The sequence below is a fragment of the Mesoplodon bidens genome (genome assembly GCF_964165515.1).
Source record: "Mesoplodon bidens genome assembly, chromosome: 1".
NCBI lineage: Eukaryota > Metazoa > Chordata > Mammalia > Artiodactyla > Ziphiidae > Mesoplodon > Mesoplodon bidens.
Window position 1 is genome coordinate 201,065,266 of NC_138176.1, and position 20,318 is coordinate 201,085,583.

At 35.1% G+C, this 20,318-nt stretch overlaps 1 protein-coding gene across 1 annotated transcript in view; it reads right to left on the reverse strand.

Annotated features, from left to right (window-relative positions):
• Window positions 1-1,116: 1,116 nt before the first annotated feature.
• NAF1 (nuclear assembly factor 1 ribonucleoprotein) overlaps window positions 1,117-20,318 on the reverse strand; it is a 39,076-nt gene continuing 19,874 nt past the window's right edge. Inside the window, exons 4-8 of the mRNA XM_081239160.1 lie at window positions 20,041-20,123; window positions 14,685-14,845; window positions 11,753-11,804; window positions 8,533-8,635; window positions 1,117-1,990 (exon numbers count right to left, since the gene is read on the reverse strand). Of these exons, the coding sequence (XP_081095286.1) occupies window positions 1,533-1,990; window positions 8,533-8,635; window positions 11,753-11,804; window positions 14,685-14,845; window positions 20,041-20,123 (857 nt within the window). The 3' untranslated portion in view covers window positions 1,117-1,532. The remainder of the gene's footprint in view (window positions 1,991-8,532; window positions 8,636-11,752; window positions 11,805-14,684; window positions 14,846-20,040; window positions 20,124-20,318) is intronic.

Here is a 20,318-nt window from a genome sequence, read left to right on the forward strand (position 1 = left end):
TTGGACAGAGGTCTAAAGATTTTCTAAATGCCATGGTGATTATAACAGCTTACTGATTTGCTGTAACTGGATGGCAACATCTCACTCTTCCCATTTTTATAAAGAAGTTTCGGGGTTTTCTTAGTGTTCTTAGATATAATCTCATGTAACTCTTACAATATTCCATCAACCAGAAGACTGTGCCATAATCTATGAAGGCAACTCCTAAAGAGAAGCTGCAGTAATGTTTCAAGAAAGAAATATAAAGCACAACATGATAAAGCCAAGGTACTACCAGAGCAAGAACCTCTCATCTTATTACCCAGTAACCCTGAAAAGAGTCTCCTCAGCCCACAGGGAGGCGAAGTGGGGTCTCGGTGCAACCAGAGTACAGGGGCTTGTGATACATTAGCAGATTACCCCAATGTGCATACAAGTACTATTTTGTAAGAGTGTCAAGGAACAAAAGATTGAAAAACACCAATTTAGTACAAAGTGCTGGTCTGAGGATCAGAACTAGGTTTAACTCCTTGCCACCTCACTGGCAACCTTAGTGACTTAACTTCCCTGGAGTCCCTAGTCAGGTTGCTCCATACTTATTAAATTAGGACTAGTTTTGGCTATTCCCAAGGCCTCTTCTATCTCTCAAATTCTCTAATTTCCTTACGTTTATGTTTCATGAGTACATGAATCATGTAAAATACTACTCACTGGTCATTTAATTAAAAACTCTAAATTCAGTCTGTCGTTCAACAGATATTTATTAAGTACTTAGTCTGTGCCAGGCATCCGAGAATCTGGGAAACAGATATGGAAGACACAGTCTCCTAGTGTGGCAGTAAATACATGTTACTGTGAATAAATAACATATTTTATTGTGAATAATCCTTGTGTCTCTTTACATGGTTAAACAGTAAAGCCTACTGGATCATGCCCAAATAATGGAAATTTGCATAGATAATGGAAAGCCTGCCTGTGCAAAATAAATAAATATTAACTTTAATTATAGACATGGCTTCTGCCAAGACGTAAGGCTTTTCTTCTTTGTACCCTTCACTTACTTAAAAAAAAAAAAAAGTTAGGACATTTACGTTTATTAGTAAACTGCATTTACAATGAAAATCAATTTTCAAAGTATAAGTTTATAAAAATAGTTTATTTTAAAGACTCTCAATAGGACTTAACATCTTATTTTCAGATATACCAAAAACATAATCAATATGCTCAGTACATTTTAATCCATGATGAAAGTTGCTCCAGATCTATTATTATTAGATCTACACATACTGTTTAACTGGGTGGTGTTCAAAGTTTTAATACCACATAATTGGATCCCCCCCAAGTTTAATGTTAAATTTTCATGAATACAATTTCACAAAGATTACAATATATATCAACTTACAACTGAAGGAACCATTTAATAATTTACAATGTTTTAAAAATCTAGCTACACAATCTCTTTAAAAAAAAAATCCTTCCTATATATATGTGTGTGTGCATGTGTGTATATATATATATAAAGTCCACATTTCTCAGGAAATGCATACATCCACCTAATAGTAAGGACCAAAATGAGAAGCATTACTATCTACAGAAGAGGAGGGGGGAGGTAGAGGTGGGGGGGGCGGAGGTGGGGGGAGGGAGTACGGTAGGGGAATTAACTGGTGAGGCGCCACAGTAGGGGCAGCCCAGCCCATGTCTGCAGGTGCAGGCAGCGGGGGTGGTGGAGGGGGAGGGAGTGAGAAGTTACGCATGTCAAACCCGGGAGGAGGGAAGGGATACTGTGGCATCATAGGGCCATCCTGTCTCTGGGGTGGAAATCCTGAAGTCTCCTGAGATACCATGTGCTCTGAGTTATAAAACTGTGGAGGTGGGGGCCTGCCAGGACAAGACCGAGGATATCTGCCCCAGGAAAACCCTCGTGTGAATTCTCTGCTGTGATATCCTTTTGAAGGCTCTGAAGCAGAGTTATGAACATTCCAATTCTGATGTACTTCTGCAAACTCTTCACCTTTGGGGAAAAAAGCATAAAAACAAAATTAAAATTAACTTTAATATATCAAAAAACAGTGTTTAGGGGCTTCCCTGGTGGCACAGTGGTTGAGAATCTGCCTGCTAATGCAGGGGACACGGGTTCGAGCCCTGGTCTGGGAAGATCCCACATGCTGCAGAGCAACTGGGCCCGTGAGCCGCAACTACTGAGCCTGCGCGTCTGGAGCCTGTGCTCCACAACAAGAGAGGCCGCGACAGTGAAGAGGCCCACGCACCGCAATGAAGAGTGGTCCCCGCTTGCCGCAACTAGAGAAAGCCCTCGCACAGAAATGAAGACCCAACGCAGCCAAAAAATAAAATATAAAAATAAATAAATAAATAAATAATAAAAGAATACCGCTAGAGGCTTCTATGCCCCTAGTAAGAAAGAAAAAAAAAACCACTGTTTAAAATTTCAATAATGTCTTCTTTAACTTCTAGTATACCTTACAGTAATTACAATTTTATAAGGCTTAAAATTATCAATTTTAAATGAATCCAAAAGGCTAGAGATCAGGAAACGGAAAGCAAGACAAAACTTTGAGACAATAACCAGTTGATTTCAGCCAAACACCACAGAGAAAACTGGACAGGAACCTCACTCACACTCTCAAAGGCTGAGTAAGGGGCCTGGCTAGCCCTCCCAACCAGGGTGGTCAGAAGAGGCTGAGCAGGGAGCCAGTTCCCAGCCTCCCCTCAAAGACAGTGGAGACCTCATGGGGAACCTGGACTTGCATTTCCAAGAGCAGTAACACAGTGTTCCTCCACTTCCTGTACTTCGGGTGGAGTCAGAGAAAACCTAGGAGAGCCAGGACTTTCATCAGTGCCCAGCATAACGAGGCCATCCCCCATGGTGTCAGGAGCAGCAATGTGGCACTCTTACCCCCACCAGACACAAAAGGAGGCCTGCCCGGAAGCACTCTTACCCCCACCAGACACAAGAGGAGGCCCGCCCGTATGCAGCAGTAATGATTCACCCCTGGCTTCAGATGTCAACAGAAGTTATAAACAAAAGCTTAACTCCTATTCCCACCTGGTAGTAATAATAATAATGCAACCTCCCTCCTTTCCCCGCCAGAACAGTTTTAAAAACAAAAACAGCATAATAACTAATATGTCCACGTTTCAATTAAAAACCACTCATCATACCTAGAACCACAAAGATTTGAAACTCAATGAAAAAGGAAAACTAATTGAGGCCAACATCAAGAAGACAAAGATAGATGTTAGAATTATCAGAGAAATGTTTTTAAGTAGTCATCATAAAAACACTTCAATAAAAAATTAGGAACACACTGAAACAAGTAAAAAATAGAAAGCCTCAGCAAAAAAAAAAAAATACAAAGAAGAAAAATAAATTTCAGAATTGAAAATTTAATAATCAAAATTAAAAACTGAAGGGAGGGTTCAACAGTAGAATGAAGGGACAGAAGAAAGAAGATAGAACAATGAAAAGTATCTAGTCTGAAAAGAAGAAAGGAAATAAACTGGGGAAACAGTGAAGAGAGAGCTTAAGGGATCTGTGGGACTGTAACAAAATAACTAATATTTACATCTTCAGAATCCTAGAACGAAAGGAGAAGAAAAATGAGGGAGAAGATGTACTTCAAGAAATAATGACTGAACACTTCTCAAATTGGGCAAAAGACATAAACCCACAGATTCAAAAAGCTTAATGGATCTCAGTCAGGATAAACCCAAAGAAGTCTACACCAAGAAACATCACAAACTTTTAAAAACTAAAAACAAAGAAAGAAGATGAAAGCAGAGGAAGAGAGAAATGATACCTTACCCACGTGAAAAAAACAATTTGAATGACAGTATATGTCTCATCAGAAACCATGGAGGCCAGAAAGAAGTGGCACAACATTTTTCAAGTGCTAAAAGAAAACTGGCAATCTAGAATTCTATACTGAGTGAAAACATCCTCAGGAAAAAGGGAAGTCAAAGACTTTCTCAGACGAAGAAAAGCTAAGAATTTATCTCCAGCAGACCTACCGTAATAGAATGACTAAAGCAAGTTCTCTAAACAGAAACAATATAAGAAAAGACCGTAAGACATCCGGAAGGAAAGAAGAACACAGTAAGCAAAAACAGGAGTAAATACAAGAGAATTTCCTTCTGTGACTGAGTCTTCTAAATTTTGTTTGATGGCTGGAACAAAAATTATAACCGCTAATGTGATTCTTATTGTATAGGAAACATTAAAGCAATTTATATTATTAACAAGGGAAAATAAAGGGACACATAGAGAGGCAAGGTTTCTACACTGCACTCAGACTAGTAAAATGACAACAGCAGATTGTGATAACTTATGTATATAAAATTTAAGACCTAAAGCAACCATTGAAAGAAAACCATACTAACTGATACAATCCACACCACAGATAAATGCAAATGGAATTCTAAAAAATGTTACAGTAACCACAAGCAGGCAGAAAAAAGACAACAGAGAAATAAAAACTAGAGAGAATACAGAAAAACACAGATTTAAGGCCCTAACATATCAATAATTACATTAAATATAAATGGTCTAAATATACCAATTAAAACACAGAAGTTGGCAGAGTGGATTATAAAACATAACTACAATCTACAAGAAACATTTCAGATGATCCAGTCATGTTGAAAGCAAAAGGATGGAACAAGCTACAATATGCAAACATTAATCAAAAGAAAGAAGGATTATATACATTAATAGCAGATAAAACAGGCTTCAGAGCAAAGACTGGGACATTTTATAATGATAAAGGGGTCATCTACCAAGAAAATATAGTAATCCTAAATATGCATGCCCCAACCACATTCTCTCTCTCAACAACTGACAAAACAGCTATACAGAAAATCACTAAGGCTAGAGAAAATTTCAATACCACCATCAACTAACAAGATCTAATTGACATTTATAGAACACTCCACCACACAACAGCAAAATACACATTACTTTCAACTGCCCAAAATCATATTCCTAGATAGAGCATATTCAATAAAACTTTTTTAAAAATGTAGAATTGAAATCATACAGATTGTGTTCTCAACCCACAATGGAATCAAAAATAGAAATCAATAACAGAAAGATTACAGAAAAATCTCCAAACACTTGGAAAGTAAATAATACTCTTCTAAATAATCCATTGGTCAAAGAGGATGTCTCAAGGTAAATAAAAACAAACAAAGGAACATTAAGCTAAATCACAATAAATAAAACACACCAAAATCTGTGGAACAAGTTTAAGCAGTAAAGTCTTAAATAAATAAGCTCCCACCTCAAGAACCTAGAAAAACCAGAACAAAATAAACCCAAAGCAAGCAGCAGAAAGTTAATGATAAAGAGCTGAAAGAATGAAACTGCAAATAGAAAAATAAAGAAAATTAAATGACATAAAGAACCAGCTCTGTGAAAAAGCAACATAACTGGCAATCCTCTAGGCAAAACTGACAAAGAAATAGAAGACACAAACGATCATTATCAGGAAAGACATCAAAAGGATGTTAAGGCAATACTGTAAACAACTCTACACATATTACTTGACGAATTAGATGAAATGGACCAATTCCTTGAAAAACACAACCTACTATAATCTATCCAATGTGAAAAAGATATCACTATTAAGGAAATTGAACTTGTAATTAAAAGTCTCCCAAAAAAAGATAACTCCAGTCTGAGGTGATTCACTGGAGACTTTTTACCAAACATTTAAACAATTAACACCAAATCTACAAAATGTTTTCAAGAAAATAATAATAAAAAAAATTCCCAAGTCATTTTATGAAGCTAGTAGAAATCTTCTTCTGACATCAAAACCAGGTAAAAAAAAATGAGAGGGACAGAGAGAGAGAGAGAGAGAGAAGGAGAGAGAGGAGAGAGAGAGGGAAAGAAAGAAAGAAAGAAAGAAAGAAAGAAAGAAAGAAAGAAAGAAAGAAAGAAAGAAAGAAAGAAAGAAAGAAAGAAAGAAAGAAGAAAATAAAGAAAGAAAGAAAGAAAGAAAGAAAGAAAGAAAAAGGAAAGAAAGAAAAAAAGAAAAGAAAGAAAGAAAGAAAAGGAAGGAAGAAAGAAAGAGAAAGAAAGACCAATATTCCTCATGAATATAAACATAAAAATCCTCATCAAAATATGAGCAAAATTCAACAACATATACAAAGCACGGTTTATTCCCATGATGCTCATTCAATATTCTAAAACCAATGTAATCTACTTTATTAACAAGGTAATGAAAAAGTCATGTGACCTTATCAATCAATGCAGAAAAACAATTGTCAGAATTTAAAATTTTGACAAAATTCATGATTATGAAAAAAAGCTCAGGGAAAACAGAACTAGACAGAAACTTCCTCAACTTGATAAAGGACATCTATAGTACCCCTACACCTAACATTATACTTAATAGTGAAAGACTGAATGTTTTCTTCTATGACCAGGAACAAAACATATTTACTCAATATAGTGCCACAAGTTATAGATAGTAATGGTGAGAAACAGAGCTAAATATGCATACAGACTGGGGGGGGGGGCATTGTTCTTATCTGCCATTGACATAATTGTCTACATTGAAAATCTCAAGGGAGAAACTCCTAGAACTAGTGAGTTCAGCAAGCTCACAAGACACAAGCTAAACATACAAACAGTAATTGTATTTCTGTATTCTAGAAATGAACACACGAACACGAACTTAAAAATGCAACACCATTTACAATGATTCCCCAAAAATGAAATACTCAGGTGTATATCTAACAAAAAAATGTACAGGACTCGCATTCTGAAAACTACATAATGTTGGTGAAAGAAATTAAAGAGATCTAAATTAATGGTGATGTATACCATGTTTGTGGAATGGAAGACTCAATACAGTTAAGATGTCAATTCTCTCCAAACCAACATACAGGTTTAACCCAATTCCTATCAAAATCCTGGCAAGACTTTGTCACTATAGGGAAGTTTGTTCTCAAATTCATATGGAAAGGCAAAGGAACTAAAATAGCTAAAATAATTTTGAAAAGTTTCAGAAAAAAAAAGAGAAAATCTTTAGGATGTAGGTCTAGGAAAGAAATTCTCAGACTCTATAAAAGCAAAGCAGATAAACTGGGCTTCATCAAAATAAAAAATTTTTGTTCTTCAAAAGATCCTTTTATGAGGATGAAAACACAAGCTATAGACTGGAAGAAATTATGTACAAACTTTCATAACTCAAGAGTAAACCACAGAAATACAATTAGAAAATGGGCAAAAGACATGAACAAATACATCATTGAAGAGATACACAGATAGCAAATGAGCTCATGGAAAGCTGTTCAATATCATTAGCCATTAGGAAAATACAAGTTAAAAATCACAATTACATATCATTACATACCTATCAGAATGGCTAAAATAAAAAATAATGACAATACCAAACGCTAGTGAGAATGCAGACAAACTGGGCCACTCATACATACACTGGTGATAGGAACATAAAGTGGTAAAGCCACACGAAAAACAGTATGGCAGTTTCTCAAGAAACTAAACATGCAACTACAGTGGACCCTTTAAATAACATGTGTTTGAGCTGCACAGGTCCACTTATAAGCAGATTTTTCTCAATAAATACATACTATACTATCCAGGGTTGGCTGAATCCACAGATGCATAACTGCGGATACAGAGGACCAACTATAAGTTATACACAGATTTTCAACTACATTGGGGTGTGTGTGTGTCAGTGCCCCTGACCCCAAAGTTGTCCACTTGCAACGGTACCATATAACCCAACTGTACTCTTGGACATTTATCCCAGAAAAATGTGAAAATCTGTGTTCACATAAAAATCTGTGCACAAACGTATAAAGCAGCTTTCTTCATAAAACCCCAAACTGTAAACAACCCAAATGTCTTTCACTGGATGCATGGTTAAACCACCTGTGGTATATTCACACCACAGAATATTACCCTGGAATGAAAAGAAACTTGATACATACAACAATCTAGATGATTTCCAGAAAATGGTGCTCAGTGACAAAACCCAATCACTAATTTATATAACCATCCTTGACAGGACAAAATATATCACAGAAATGGCCCACAGATCAGTGGCTGTCAGGAGCTGAGGAAGAGGGAAGTGGATGTGGATATAAAAAGGCAACATGAAGACTTTCTTCTGTGATTGCATTATGTCAACAGGAAATAAAACACCTTGACTTTAGCTTAAGCACCACATCATTTAATTCTAAAAATGGAAGCAAACAGCTTTCTAAAAAAAAAAAAAGAGAGAAGAAAAAAAGTACTGATGAGTACAAATGATTCTACCAAGGCTTAGTTTGCCTTTTACCCCTAGGAGCCATTTTTACATCCATGAGCCTGAAAAACCACCGATGAATATCCCGTGACTCTCCCACCACATCGCATGCTGTGTGTAATGCCTCCAATGCTAGCCAGATGCCAGAGCATAAAGAGAAGACCCCCAGATGTTTCCCTCAGTTTTATTACTGAGGAACTTATATAGATGTAAATGAAGATGAAAAAATGACTATATATTACATTTAACTCACCTGGTTCATTAAATTCAGATCTGAATTTCTTCCGGCCTTGAATCTGAGATTTTTTTCTCTGTTTGGCTTCTTTTTCCTTTTCATCATCACTGAAATCTAAGGCCTTGCACAGAAAAATAGATTTATGTCACATGCATTTACCAATTCAATGGTATATATTTAACAGTGACCCTGACAGAAAAGTTACCCTTTTCAATACTTAATATTTACCAGTAATATTCAAATCAGATATGATAGACAAATATTTTCTGATAAATGCCTAATGACTCTAACACAGAAGATGAGTACTGAAGATTTTTTTATATTGTTTTGTTGTGAATTCCTAGGAAGTTTCAGATAGGTAACTTTAAAATGCTGATCTTAAACACCCTTCAGATACGAGTATTCCCTAGCTAGAAATCTGACTGCCAGCTTAGAGTCACGATTCATCAGAGTGCCAGCTGCCAAACAATTCGAAAGACAGGAGTAGTGAGGAATAAGCAAATACATAAATTATCAGATCTAATATAAAAATGGAAGTGAATGTTATACCCTTCATCATTCAAAAATTTACACACACCCATTATATGCCAGGCACTGTTTTAAACACTTTATAGGGATTAATTATTTTAATAATACAATGTGAGGTATAGTAAGGGATATAAATAAATAATAAGGCAAAGTAAGGGTGGGGAAAATCACTAGGATGCTCTTTGGATAGGACCGTAGGAAAAGTCTTTGATAAGTAGATACATGAATGACTCAACTTCCAAGAAGAAATCATTTTAAATTACAAGAGGGAAAATTCAGATGTCACTAAGAATTGGGATCCACTGTTACAGCCTACCAAAAACCAAGACCTGTTAGCTCTGTATAACTTCTATGATTTCTTGGAATTCAGGTATTTTACTATCTTATTAATTTCAGAAAATAATTACTATGTTTTGTTAAAAAAATACAAAAGCAGGGTCACCGTGTATACATGTCTTCCCTAATTAAAAGGAAGAAATAAAATACACATGAAAGGTTCTGTATGGGATTTTCAGTATGATCTTGCTGAAATATATTCTAGATTGAATCTTCCATGAACCAAGAGTTGATCTGCCTCAGAATCTATAATCAAATTCAAAAACATCAACTAATTTTAGTACCTTGAAACACATGATCTTCTATTACTGATCTTTAATGTACTAAAAATTTTAAGCTCATGTTAGATTTGGTATTGAGCCAGACACTAGAAAGTACTGAGATCAGATGGAAGACACTGCTTTCTCTGAAACGGTTCAAATGAGAACAGAGATAAATAAGCCAATAAACAAGTGCTATGACAGTGCTCTAGGATTATGGGGCTACAGAAAGAGGAAAGAGGGCAGGGAAGACTTGATACAGGAGACCCAGGGTGAATCTCTGATGATGAGTCAGCAATGAACAAGGGGAAGGAAGCTTTTGGTGGGTGGGGGATACGTGCAAAGGCACCGTATATTAGAGAAGTACAAGTGGTTCTGTAAGGCAAAGCGAAAGCTCCTTACACAGCAAACTTTGAGATGATGAAATTGGAGAAGTTAATAAAGACCCTCATGGGGCCAGTTTAAATAACTGGGCATTATCCTAAAAAGCAGGAGGACACCATTGTAAAGCAATTATACTCTAATAAAGATGTTAAGAAAAAAAAAAAAAGCAGGAGGGATGTATTAAAGGATCTTAGCTGGCAATAGTTTATTTTAGAGCGACTACTTTGGCAATATTTTGCTACCACCTCACAAAATCAGAGAAAAATTCACATGTTTCTTATAAATTAAATTTGCATTCACTGAACACATTTATTCAACTCAAATTATGTATTCATGTTAGAAACGGATGTGGAGATGAGTAAGATGTATTCACTATTATGCTCCTTTATCCCAGTTCAGTATTTCCTATTTTCAGGGCACGATTTTTTTTTTTTAAGTTCAAACCCCGCAAATTCCAAATTCTAGTCTACAATTAAGACCAGGCAATAATCCTATACTACAAAATCTGATCATTATAAAATTTAGAATCTCAGAGTTTCTCATATTACGGAAATAGAGACATCCAGTCGACTACTTGGAGAAAACAATTCCCATGAACTATGTTGTGATTTAATTTTAAAATTAACCCAATCAAACCAATTTTATAAACTATTAACAATTCCATAATTAACAACTTTAATGCTTAGGTCTAAAACAACAGGGATGTATTAGAATATCTGGATTTCACAAGAAATATGTTTCAAGACCTCTGTGAATCCCCAAATACTTTTAAGATGTCCTGAACATAACTAAGAACATTAAGTGAATCTTCAGGGTCTTAGTGGAAATCACATGTACACATGACACAAATCAGAAAACATAATCCCATGGCAGTGTGGATACTAAACTAGGACTGCTCACTGATTAAGTGACTATGTAAGTGGGCACTCCCTGACTCATGCTCCAGCAAAATCAGAAATTAACATAGACCATGAACTTTCAGCACTGTTTGAGACCATCTAAAATGACCAAAATTGAATCTAAAATACCAAGAATTTACAAAACTGAGCAACTTCATCAGAACTACTGAGCACATTTAAAAACTCCCACTTATAATAATTACAATTTTTCTTTTATACTGTATAAATTCACACTATTTTAATAAATGTATAACTCACTGCTGTAATTTTCGTATTTTAATAACTTGAAGACCATATATATCAAGCTACTTTGAGACATAAAAATAGTCTTGCTGGCATGGATTTAAGAAAGAAATACAAGAACACTCTTTTTAGGGAGGTAATTATACTGTAAAAGATGGAGAAGTAGGTAGACTGTAATGATTTTGTACCTCCAAAAGAAAGGCAGCTTATTAAAAGCACCATCAATAAATGTGATGGTGTATAATCACGTCCCACATGGTGAACTTACTAAAGAAAAAAACTTTTTTTTAATAATGACAATTCTGCCTTTGCCAGGCCTTGACGAAATTGATAAAAATAGGACATTTTAAGGAAAATGATATGCTGATAATTATTAAAATGTGACTGAAAACTTTTTTTCCTGAAATGATCACAAACGCTGGGTGGTATAAAAGCCATCTGGGACAGGGGAGAGCACATAGGCTGGCAAAAGGCACTGTGACTGGTGAGCAGCCTTGAGGACCTCCTTCAGGCCAAGAATGATGGATTTATAAGATCGAGTCCTACCTTCCTCTCTCAAATACTGTGTAAAAAGACTTATACGTGTACCTCTGGTGGTGGTTCTTGATCATTCTTCCATGATGCATCTGATCCCCTATCCCTAGGGGGAAAACAAAGGTCAAAGGGTCAAGGTACTTACTAAGATTCTGTTAAGTGCTTATAACCTAATAGTATGGAAAATAATAAAGTAGAAGACCTAAGCTTAATCTTAATTTGCAATATATATGAAAATAAGAGCAAAGAATAAAGGCTCATTTTTGTGTTCTTTACCTCATTTAAGAAGATGTGGGAAAGGCACACGTAAATATTAGGAGCGGAGAATCAGAATGAGAAGCCGAGGCTGTGTTGTGCACGGCAAAGTGGTTCTGCAGTTCCTAAGTAGCTCCAGATGCTCTGACTTTGACTGATAGTTTCATGATACCTGAGCTCAGCTCATAAACTTCCTTCAACAGATGCTTAACCAATACCACAAGGTCAAAATGCTGTTCCAGGTGCCAAGGACACAAAAATGAATATGAGGCATTCCCTTGTCTAAGACTTTACAGGTTCAACAACAGAGATCACAACATGAGATTCTTCTTCCTCGATTTACCTGAGGAATATCAGCGATCCTCCCTGAGTAACCAAGCCTTGCTCTAAGACTGACTCTCAAAGAAGAGAGGGTGAGACAAAGGGCGTCTAGTCTGGGGAGGAGGAGGAGCTTTGGAGACCCTGAGGACAGTATCATCACAAGCATTAACTACTTTTGGTGGAAAGTTTTACACTCTATGAACAACAAAAGCACGTACATCTATTATAAGTACAATTATAATTTCTGAAACCTCATTTTTAATCTTATCTGGTTAATCTTCTGGCTTGCAGAGTTTGAAAATATTTGTTATTCAATTACATTAAAATATTACAAGGTATTGGGAGTAGATTTTGTCCTCCCTGCTTGAAACCAAATCTCAAAAATAAAAGGAAGATTCTCAGGAATTAATTCATTAAAATAATTAATCCATTAATCCACCATCCATTAAAATCAATTTACAGATGTCTGTGGGCTGGCATGACATGAAATCATTAAGTTTGCTCTAAAATTTTAATTCAGAATTTTGACATTATATACAATTTATATCAATGATTTTTCTGCTTTTAATTATCATCTTACACCCATGCATTTATCATAGCTCCAGGACTCCTTTTTGTATGGATACCATCTGATGGTGTAAATGGTAAAAGCTCCCCACAGAAAGTCAAAATCTACTATAGAAAAGATCAAGCAACATTTCAAACAGCATCTTTAACAAAAGACTAAGTTCATGGGAAGCTAAGATTAAAATAACCTTACTAGAAAAAGGTAAGCTGGAGAGAAGCTAAACTTCTGCACCTCAAAGGCAAAGGAGTCCCCATGACTGACGCAAAAAATGCAGTCTAGAACAGAAGTCTTTGTCAGGCTGGGTTTCTGCAGGGTGGGCTCAATTTCCCAAATCTTTAGTTTCTTGTTCTTTCTTTCTAGGACAAAATTCTTGTTTGCAAATCAGTACAAAGACTGCTTCTAAATCTATCTAAAAACATCTTCAGAAAATCTTTTCAACCTATTTTTAGCTAAAATATTTTATCTGTTAAAAGCTAAATATATGGCACATCCAGAGCAAGAGCCTAATATTCAAACAGAATGAAATGCTAATTATTTAAGACATGATTTTAAAACATACTAAAACCTTTATGACTTTGTTGTCTATTTAATTCACCTTTCTTGTCAACATTTAGAAAAACTAACCTTATGCAACCTGAAGAACACTTTAAGTTCCTTCAGATAATCGTGTGGATTCTTAAACATGAGTTTAATCAATTATCAGGAATAAAATGTTCATCTCATTTCAGAGATTATTTCCAATAACTGAAACTCAGACTGGATTTAATATGTAGGTGATAGAGAGGCCTTCTCCTGGCCTGCAGCTGGGACTGGCACCAGGGTTTGACAAGCACCAGGGTTACTACTCACTGTTAGCTCCTGCAAAAACCACACCCCTAATGCTTCACCTGTATTTCAAGTTTCCAACTGAAAGACAGCTAGATTTCAAAGGGACCTTTGTGACAAACTGAGTGCAAAGTCTTTTCAGATTTAAGATCTACTCTCTGCCAATCCCTTGAGGTCTTTTCTTCCGCCCCTAACTGGGCAATACTTTTATTGGCTCATATTCATTACATCTTTCCAAAGCATTTAACTTATGTTTATAGAAAACGCTATTCTACTTGAATTCATGTCACTGGCTTGTGCAAATTTTAATTACTTAATTATAATAAAAAAACGAACTGATATAAATAGCTCTACAGCTAACACCTGGCAACACAGTTTACACCTGGCAAATATACAGCTCATCGGTGGGAAAAGAAATATTATCAGACACATGCCACAGGCATCATATAGCATATTTCATATAGCATCCAGACAGAAGGGAGACCATTGGTTTGCTGAAGTCAACCCTGTTAACCATGGCTTGATACACAACACACATTTTAGTTCTCTCTTCTATTAAGTTTACAATTTATAAGCAACCTGAAATTTACTCATTTGTTTTTCTCTTCTTAAGAATTATAGTTTCATTAAATAGTGAAGCCTATGAATGTAATCCAAAGAAATTTTTATTTAAAATGGAAAAGTATTTTTTTTTAAAATTATAATACTAATAGTAAAGTAGCATATATATGAAAGAAGGTATATAATGGAAAAAATAATGAATTAAAATTGACAAAATGCATATGGCCCAAACATGCTCATACTAGTTGATCATGTCATTTTGGGCAAAAGATACAAATGATCTCGACCTATAAAGTCTGATAACAATTGTAGGTTTCAGAGATGTTACCAGGAAGACAAATGAACTCTTTGTTAGATAGATACCATTTTAACTACAAGAAACTATATCACTGAGAATTACTCCTAAAACATAAACATTAGATAAGCAAAGAAATAGCATGCCAATAAAGTACTTACTGTTTAAGATTTTCTGTGAATATATACTGGGTGAAGTCTTTCATTGATGGAGCAAAATACATAGTGTCCTTTATTTTAATACCGTTATTCTCAACGTGCTCTGAAGAATTAAACCGTAACACATAAAATGGATGTGCAACAGGTCCAAATATCTCAAATATCTATGAAAGAAAAGAAACATAAAGTTCTCCTTTCACTGCAAAATAAAGAAACCCGATAAACGTTTTCAAAGGTAATGCTGTCAATATAAAACCAGTAAAAGTTTAAGTCATTTCTGCGTACTCATAAAGCCTTCATATTTTGATCATAAATGCATTAGCTTATTCCAGATTTCCTTTCTATGAATCTAAAATAACTGTGACAAGCTTGTTCCTTGCTAAATTTAAGTCATTTTGGTGGTACCAACTACCAACTAGACGCGAATAATAAATTTTTGTTTTTGTTATTGCTCATTTAAGTTATAAGATACGAACAAAAGAATTACAGTTGGTAACGTTTGAGAAATAAAATGTTGTCATTTTAAATCTTATGAAATGGAACTTTTAGATTCTTTTAGATTCAGTCACTTCTGTTTCCATAGAGTTGTTAACATTTTTATAATATTAAATGACATTTTTTTAATTCAAAAAGTAGTAAAGTAGATTTGAACTTGAAATTGTTTATTTCTCAAAAACCAAAGATACCATACAGCCTTTAACTTTTATGTAAAGGAACTGCTTTTAGCATATCTATTATTTTATTTTGAAAATGTTTTATAAATGATGAAAGGGAGCCTCTTGATTTCAAACTCTTCCCAGTATATATGCCTGAGTTTTTAAATATGTTTCTGATAATAAATGTACATTATAGAAACTAGACCATGATCGGTATCAGTGTAGATTTTTCCAGTCTTTTTCCTATTAATAATTTTTTTCTTTTGAGACTCTATCATACTTTTGTATATTGCTCCGTTTTAACTATTTTTTAAAATTGAAGCATAGTTAATTTACAATGTGTTAGTTTCAGGTGTACATTAAAGTTATTCAGTAATACACATGTGTGTGTGTGTGTACTCTTTTTCAGATTCTTTTCCATTAGATTATTACAAGATGTTGAGTACAGTTCCCTGTGCTATACCGTAGGTCCTTGTTTATTTTATATATAGTAGTACTGTGTATCTGCTAATCCCAAACTCCTGATTTATCTCGCCCCACCCCACTATCCCCTTTGGTAACCATAAATTTGTTTTCTATGTCTGCAAGTCTATTTCTGTTTTGTAAATAAGCTCATTTATATCATTGTTTTAGATTCCACATATAAGTAATATCATACAATAGTTATCTTTCTCTGACTTACGGCACTCACTATGACAATCTCTAGGTCCATCGATGTTGCTGCAAATGGCATTATTTCATTCTTTTTCATGGCTGAGTAATATTCCATTCTATGTATATACCACATGTTTATCCAGTGATCTGTCAATGGACATGTAAGTTGCTTCCACGTCCTGGCTACTGTAAATATAGTGCTGCTATGAACACTGGGAAGCATGTATCTTTTACAGTGTTCTCTGGATATATGCCCAGTAGTGGGATTGCTGGATCATATGCTAACTCTACTTTCAGATTACTGAGGAACCTCCATACTGTTCTCCATAATGGCTGCAACCAGTTTACATTCCCACCAACAGTGTAGGAGGGTTCCCTTTACTCCACACCCTCTCCAGCATTTATTATCTGTAGACTTTCTAATGATGGCCGTTCTGACTGGTGTGAGATGATACCCCATTGTAGTTTTGACTTGCATTTCTCTAATAATTAGAGATATTGAACATCTTTTCATGTTCCTATTAGCCATCTGTATGTCTTCTTTGGAAAAATGCCTATTTAGGTCTTCTGCCCATTTTTTGATCGGGTTGTTTATTTGTTTTTTTTCTTTGATATTAACCTGTATGAGCTATTTGTTTATTTTGGAAATTAATCCCGTCGGTAGCATCATCTGCAAATATTTTCTCCCAGTCTGTAGGTTGTCTTTTCTTTTGTTTATAGTTTCCTCTGCTGTGCAAAAGCTTTTAAGTTTAAATAGGTCTCATTTGCTTATTTCTGCCTTTATTTCCATTACTCTAGGAGATGGATCTAAAAAAATATTGCTGCAATTTATGCCAAAGAGTGTTCTGCCTATGTTTTCCTTTAGGAGTTTTATAGTATCCTGTCTTACATTTAACTCTTTAATCCATTTTGAGTTTATTTTTGTAATATGGTGTTATAGAATGTTCTAATCTCACTCTTTTACATTTAGCTGTCCAGTTTTCCCAGCACCACTTAATGAAGAGACTGTCTTTTCTCCATTGTAATATGCTTGCCTCTTTTGTTGTAAATTAATTGACCATAAGTGCGTGAGTTTATTTCGGGGTTTTCTATCCTGTTCCACTGATCTATTGCTCCCTTTTAAAACCTAAAGTTTCTTTAAGTTTTTCCATGTTAAATGTATTCTTCATAAGCATAATTTCTGTGGCAATTTAACACTCTTTTATACATTTAGCAGAATTTATTTAATTTGTCTTATATTGTAGAACACCGAGACAGCTTCCAATCTGTTCAATGTAAGAACTGATGCCCCATAATGAACACCTTTATCTGTAAATCTCTGTACTTCAGATTTCCTGAAAACTGATTTGTAAGGGATGGAATTATTGGAGCCAAAAGCATGATTATTATTAAAACTCTTGATGTAAGTTACTAAATAACTTTCCAAATACCTTAGACCAATTTAAACCAACTGCATTAAAAGTACCTATCTTATTACATCCTCGGTTGCTGATTTTTGATTGTTAAAGTTCTCATTTGTTAAAAAGTAAAACAAAAAATAACAAAAACAAAACCTGCTTGAACAAATGCTCAAAACTAAATGCAAAGAAATTCAAGTTATATAGATATAACAGGTGGTATAGGTTGGTCACTTTTTAAAAATCTCCTAATATTAAAGAACTCAACATTAAAAATGCAATTCCATTCACTAATTATCAAGAGGAACTAATCATTATTAGGATTAAAGTGCAAAAGTAGAAATTCAAATCTGAGGTTGCCCTCCTTAAATCAGTGGGAAAGGGGGAGGGAGGTGGAAGGGGAAAAAAAAAATCAGACCACCTGGGTTGTAAATTCCACTTTGTTCCTTTTTAGCTATTGTGATTTTTGAGTAAATGGGGATAATTCCACTTCCTTACAGAGTTTCAGTGAATTTTAAAATATACACAAAATATTTGACACTGTAGCTGATCATTATTGTTATTGAAGAGGAGAGGGAAAAGGAAGGATGTGCAAAGGTTTAACATTAAAGGTAAAACCAATTTAGTGTCTGGATAAAATATGCTAAATATCTAAGAGATTCAATTTCACTTTCTGATCACTGGTTTGTTTAACTGATACTCTCAACCCTCCACACCTCCACCATTATCTTGGGGGTTATTTCAAGGTACTTAGATTTATAATCAAATATTTTAGAAAGACTTGTCACTTCTTGAATTTACAACGCTTTCTATGTAAAATTTGGAGAGAGATTTAATTTTTCTTTCTAGACTATACCGCATAGCTAAAGTTAAAGATGTAAATATATTTTCATCCGACTTGTTCCAAGGTCAAATGACAGAAGGGCTGAGTATTAATATTATTCAGGACTGAAATTCAAATGTACTGTGGGATATAAGAGATGTGAGTCCAGAGGTTTTCAAAATTAGCGAAGTGTTGAGTATACTGAAATTGAAATTGTCTAAGTTAGCTATTAAAGAAAAAGGAACTGTCATGAAAATCATAAATAAAAGGAATCATGGAAATGATCAGTTTCAATTCAGTCAAGAAGAGCAGGAAGTGCATTTCCCTTGCCTCTGCTACCTGGTCTCCCCTGAGGAGGCACAGCAGCCTGCCTGTGCATGGAGAGCTCCCTCCCCAGCAGTCTCCACCCACTTCCACTCCTCTCTCTCTCAGCAGCCTCCAAGGCTAAGCCCCTAGAATCTCTCTAACCCCTTACAAAGGCACCAGCAGTAAATAGGGTTTGTTCTGTATTGCAGTACTTCTTTCTCTGAATCAAAAGCACTGAGATCCATACTTGAAACAAAAGTACTAAGCCTAGGTATTTGAAAGGGAGAAAAGCACAGCACCATCCTTCAGTATTAAAAAGTCTTTCTTCTCTTTGCAAACTTTCTCAAGTATTGCCAAAAAGTATTAGCTCTAGACCCCAATTAATTCTGCTGCTGACTGCTTTGCAATCATAAGAGACTCATTTCTCTTTGGTAAATTAGTCTGGTGACCTAAAAAGTAGGTGGTGCAGGGTGGCAGGACCCTGATAAAAGCCTGATCCTTTTCTAATTTGTGTTAGAATGGAACAACAGGAAAAGGCATATAGAAAAGGGAAAGTTATGTGAGTTGACCTAATAACATAGTTCAAAATACATGTTTTTTTCTGATTAAACACAAACTATATCTCTCCGAACAAAAAGACTCCAACTGTTGCTTATCTAGGAAAAACTAAACCCAGAAAGTTGCTTCTCCAAAGATAGCAGCTGGTTTCTTACCTGTTTGTTTTCAACTCAATACATATTTACTCAGCATGTATAATTTACAAAGGACTGTACTACACACAGTGGGGAGTCCCGAGGTGAATATAACTCCATCCCTGCTGCCAGAAAAAGAACACCTGGTTGGTATTTACATTCTTGATCTTGGACGGTTTTACGTCCTCTGCTGACTGCTCCGAATTGTTATTTGCTGGGTAAAATGTTGGGTCTTTCCTCCCTCTTAAGGTTGGACATGCAGCATGTGGGGTTGTTCCATTAGTAAGCCGTTAAAAGGGACCCAACCTTTCGATGATACACACATTCATAATTCCCCAGAAAGTGCCTACAGTGACACTTTATTGCTATCACTGAAATCTTTTTCCACTTGAAAAATTCCACTCTCAGTTTCCACCTGAGGAAGGCAAAGCCTAAAAAGTTTTGAGAGCCACTATTCAAAGGGCCTCACAAACCAAAACAGTTTATGAACAACTATGCAGTGGAAAGTCTCCTGCACCTAACTGAGTACCTGGAGGAATTGTATCTTATTCAATACATAGACCCACTGCCTGGCAAACAACCTGACAAACATCAGGAAAAAACTGTATACATGTGTATTTAATGACACAAACAGCAAAGGATAATAAGCAGTATTAAACCAATGTACAGACAGACATGAAGTATTGAAGAAAATCGGGAATGTACTAAAATTTGAGAGCTCTAGATTGCTCATGTACTAAAATTAATAAACTTTTTAAGATAGTGAAAGTCAGAAAAACCAATCAACAAAGAAACAGGATAATTAGTAGGATCTGAATATTTTTTACAAACCTTTCCTGCTGCCTGTCGATCACTTTTAAAAACTACAGTCTCCTCATTAACTGGAGGTACGTTAGTCATAGATTCAATTATTACTGAAAAATGAAACAAAACAGATTATTTCAAGATTTAATCAGAAGATAATGTAGAATTTAAATGAGAATCTAGGCTTTAATTCCAACATAATTTCAAATGAAATTTAAGGTGGGATAATATACCTCAGTAACTATTCCTCCTGGATAAAAAAACAAAGTCTATTTATTACCAAGTAGCACAGGGAAATAAATTCT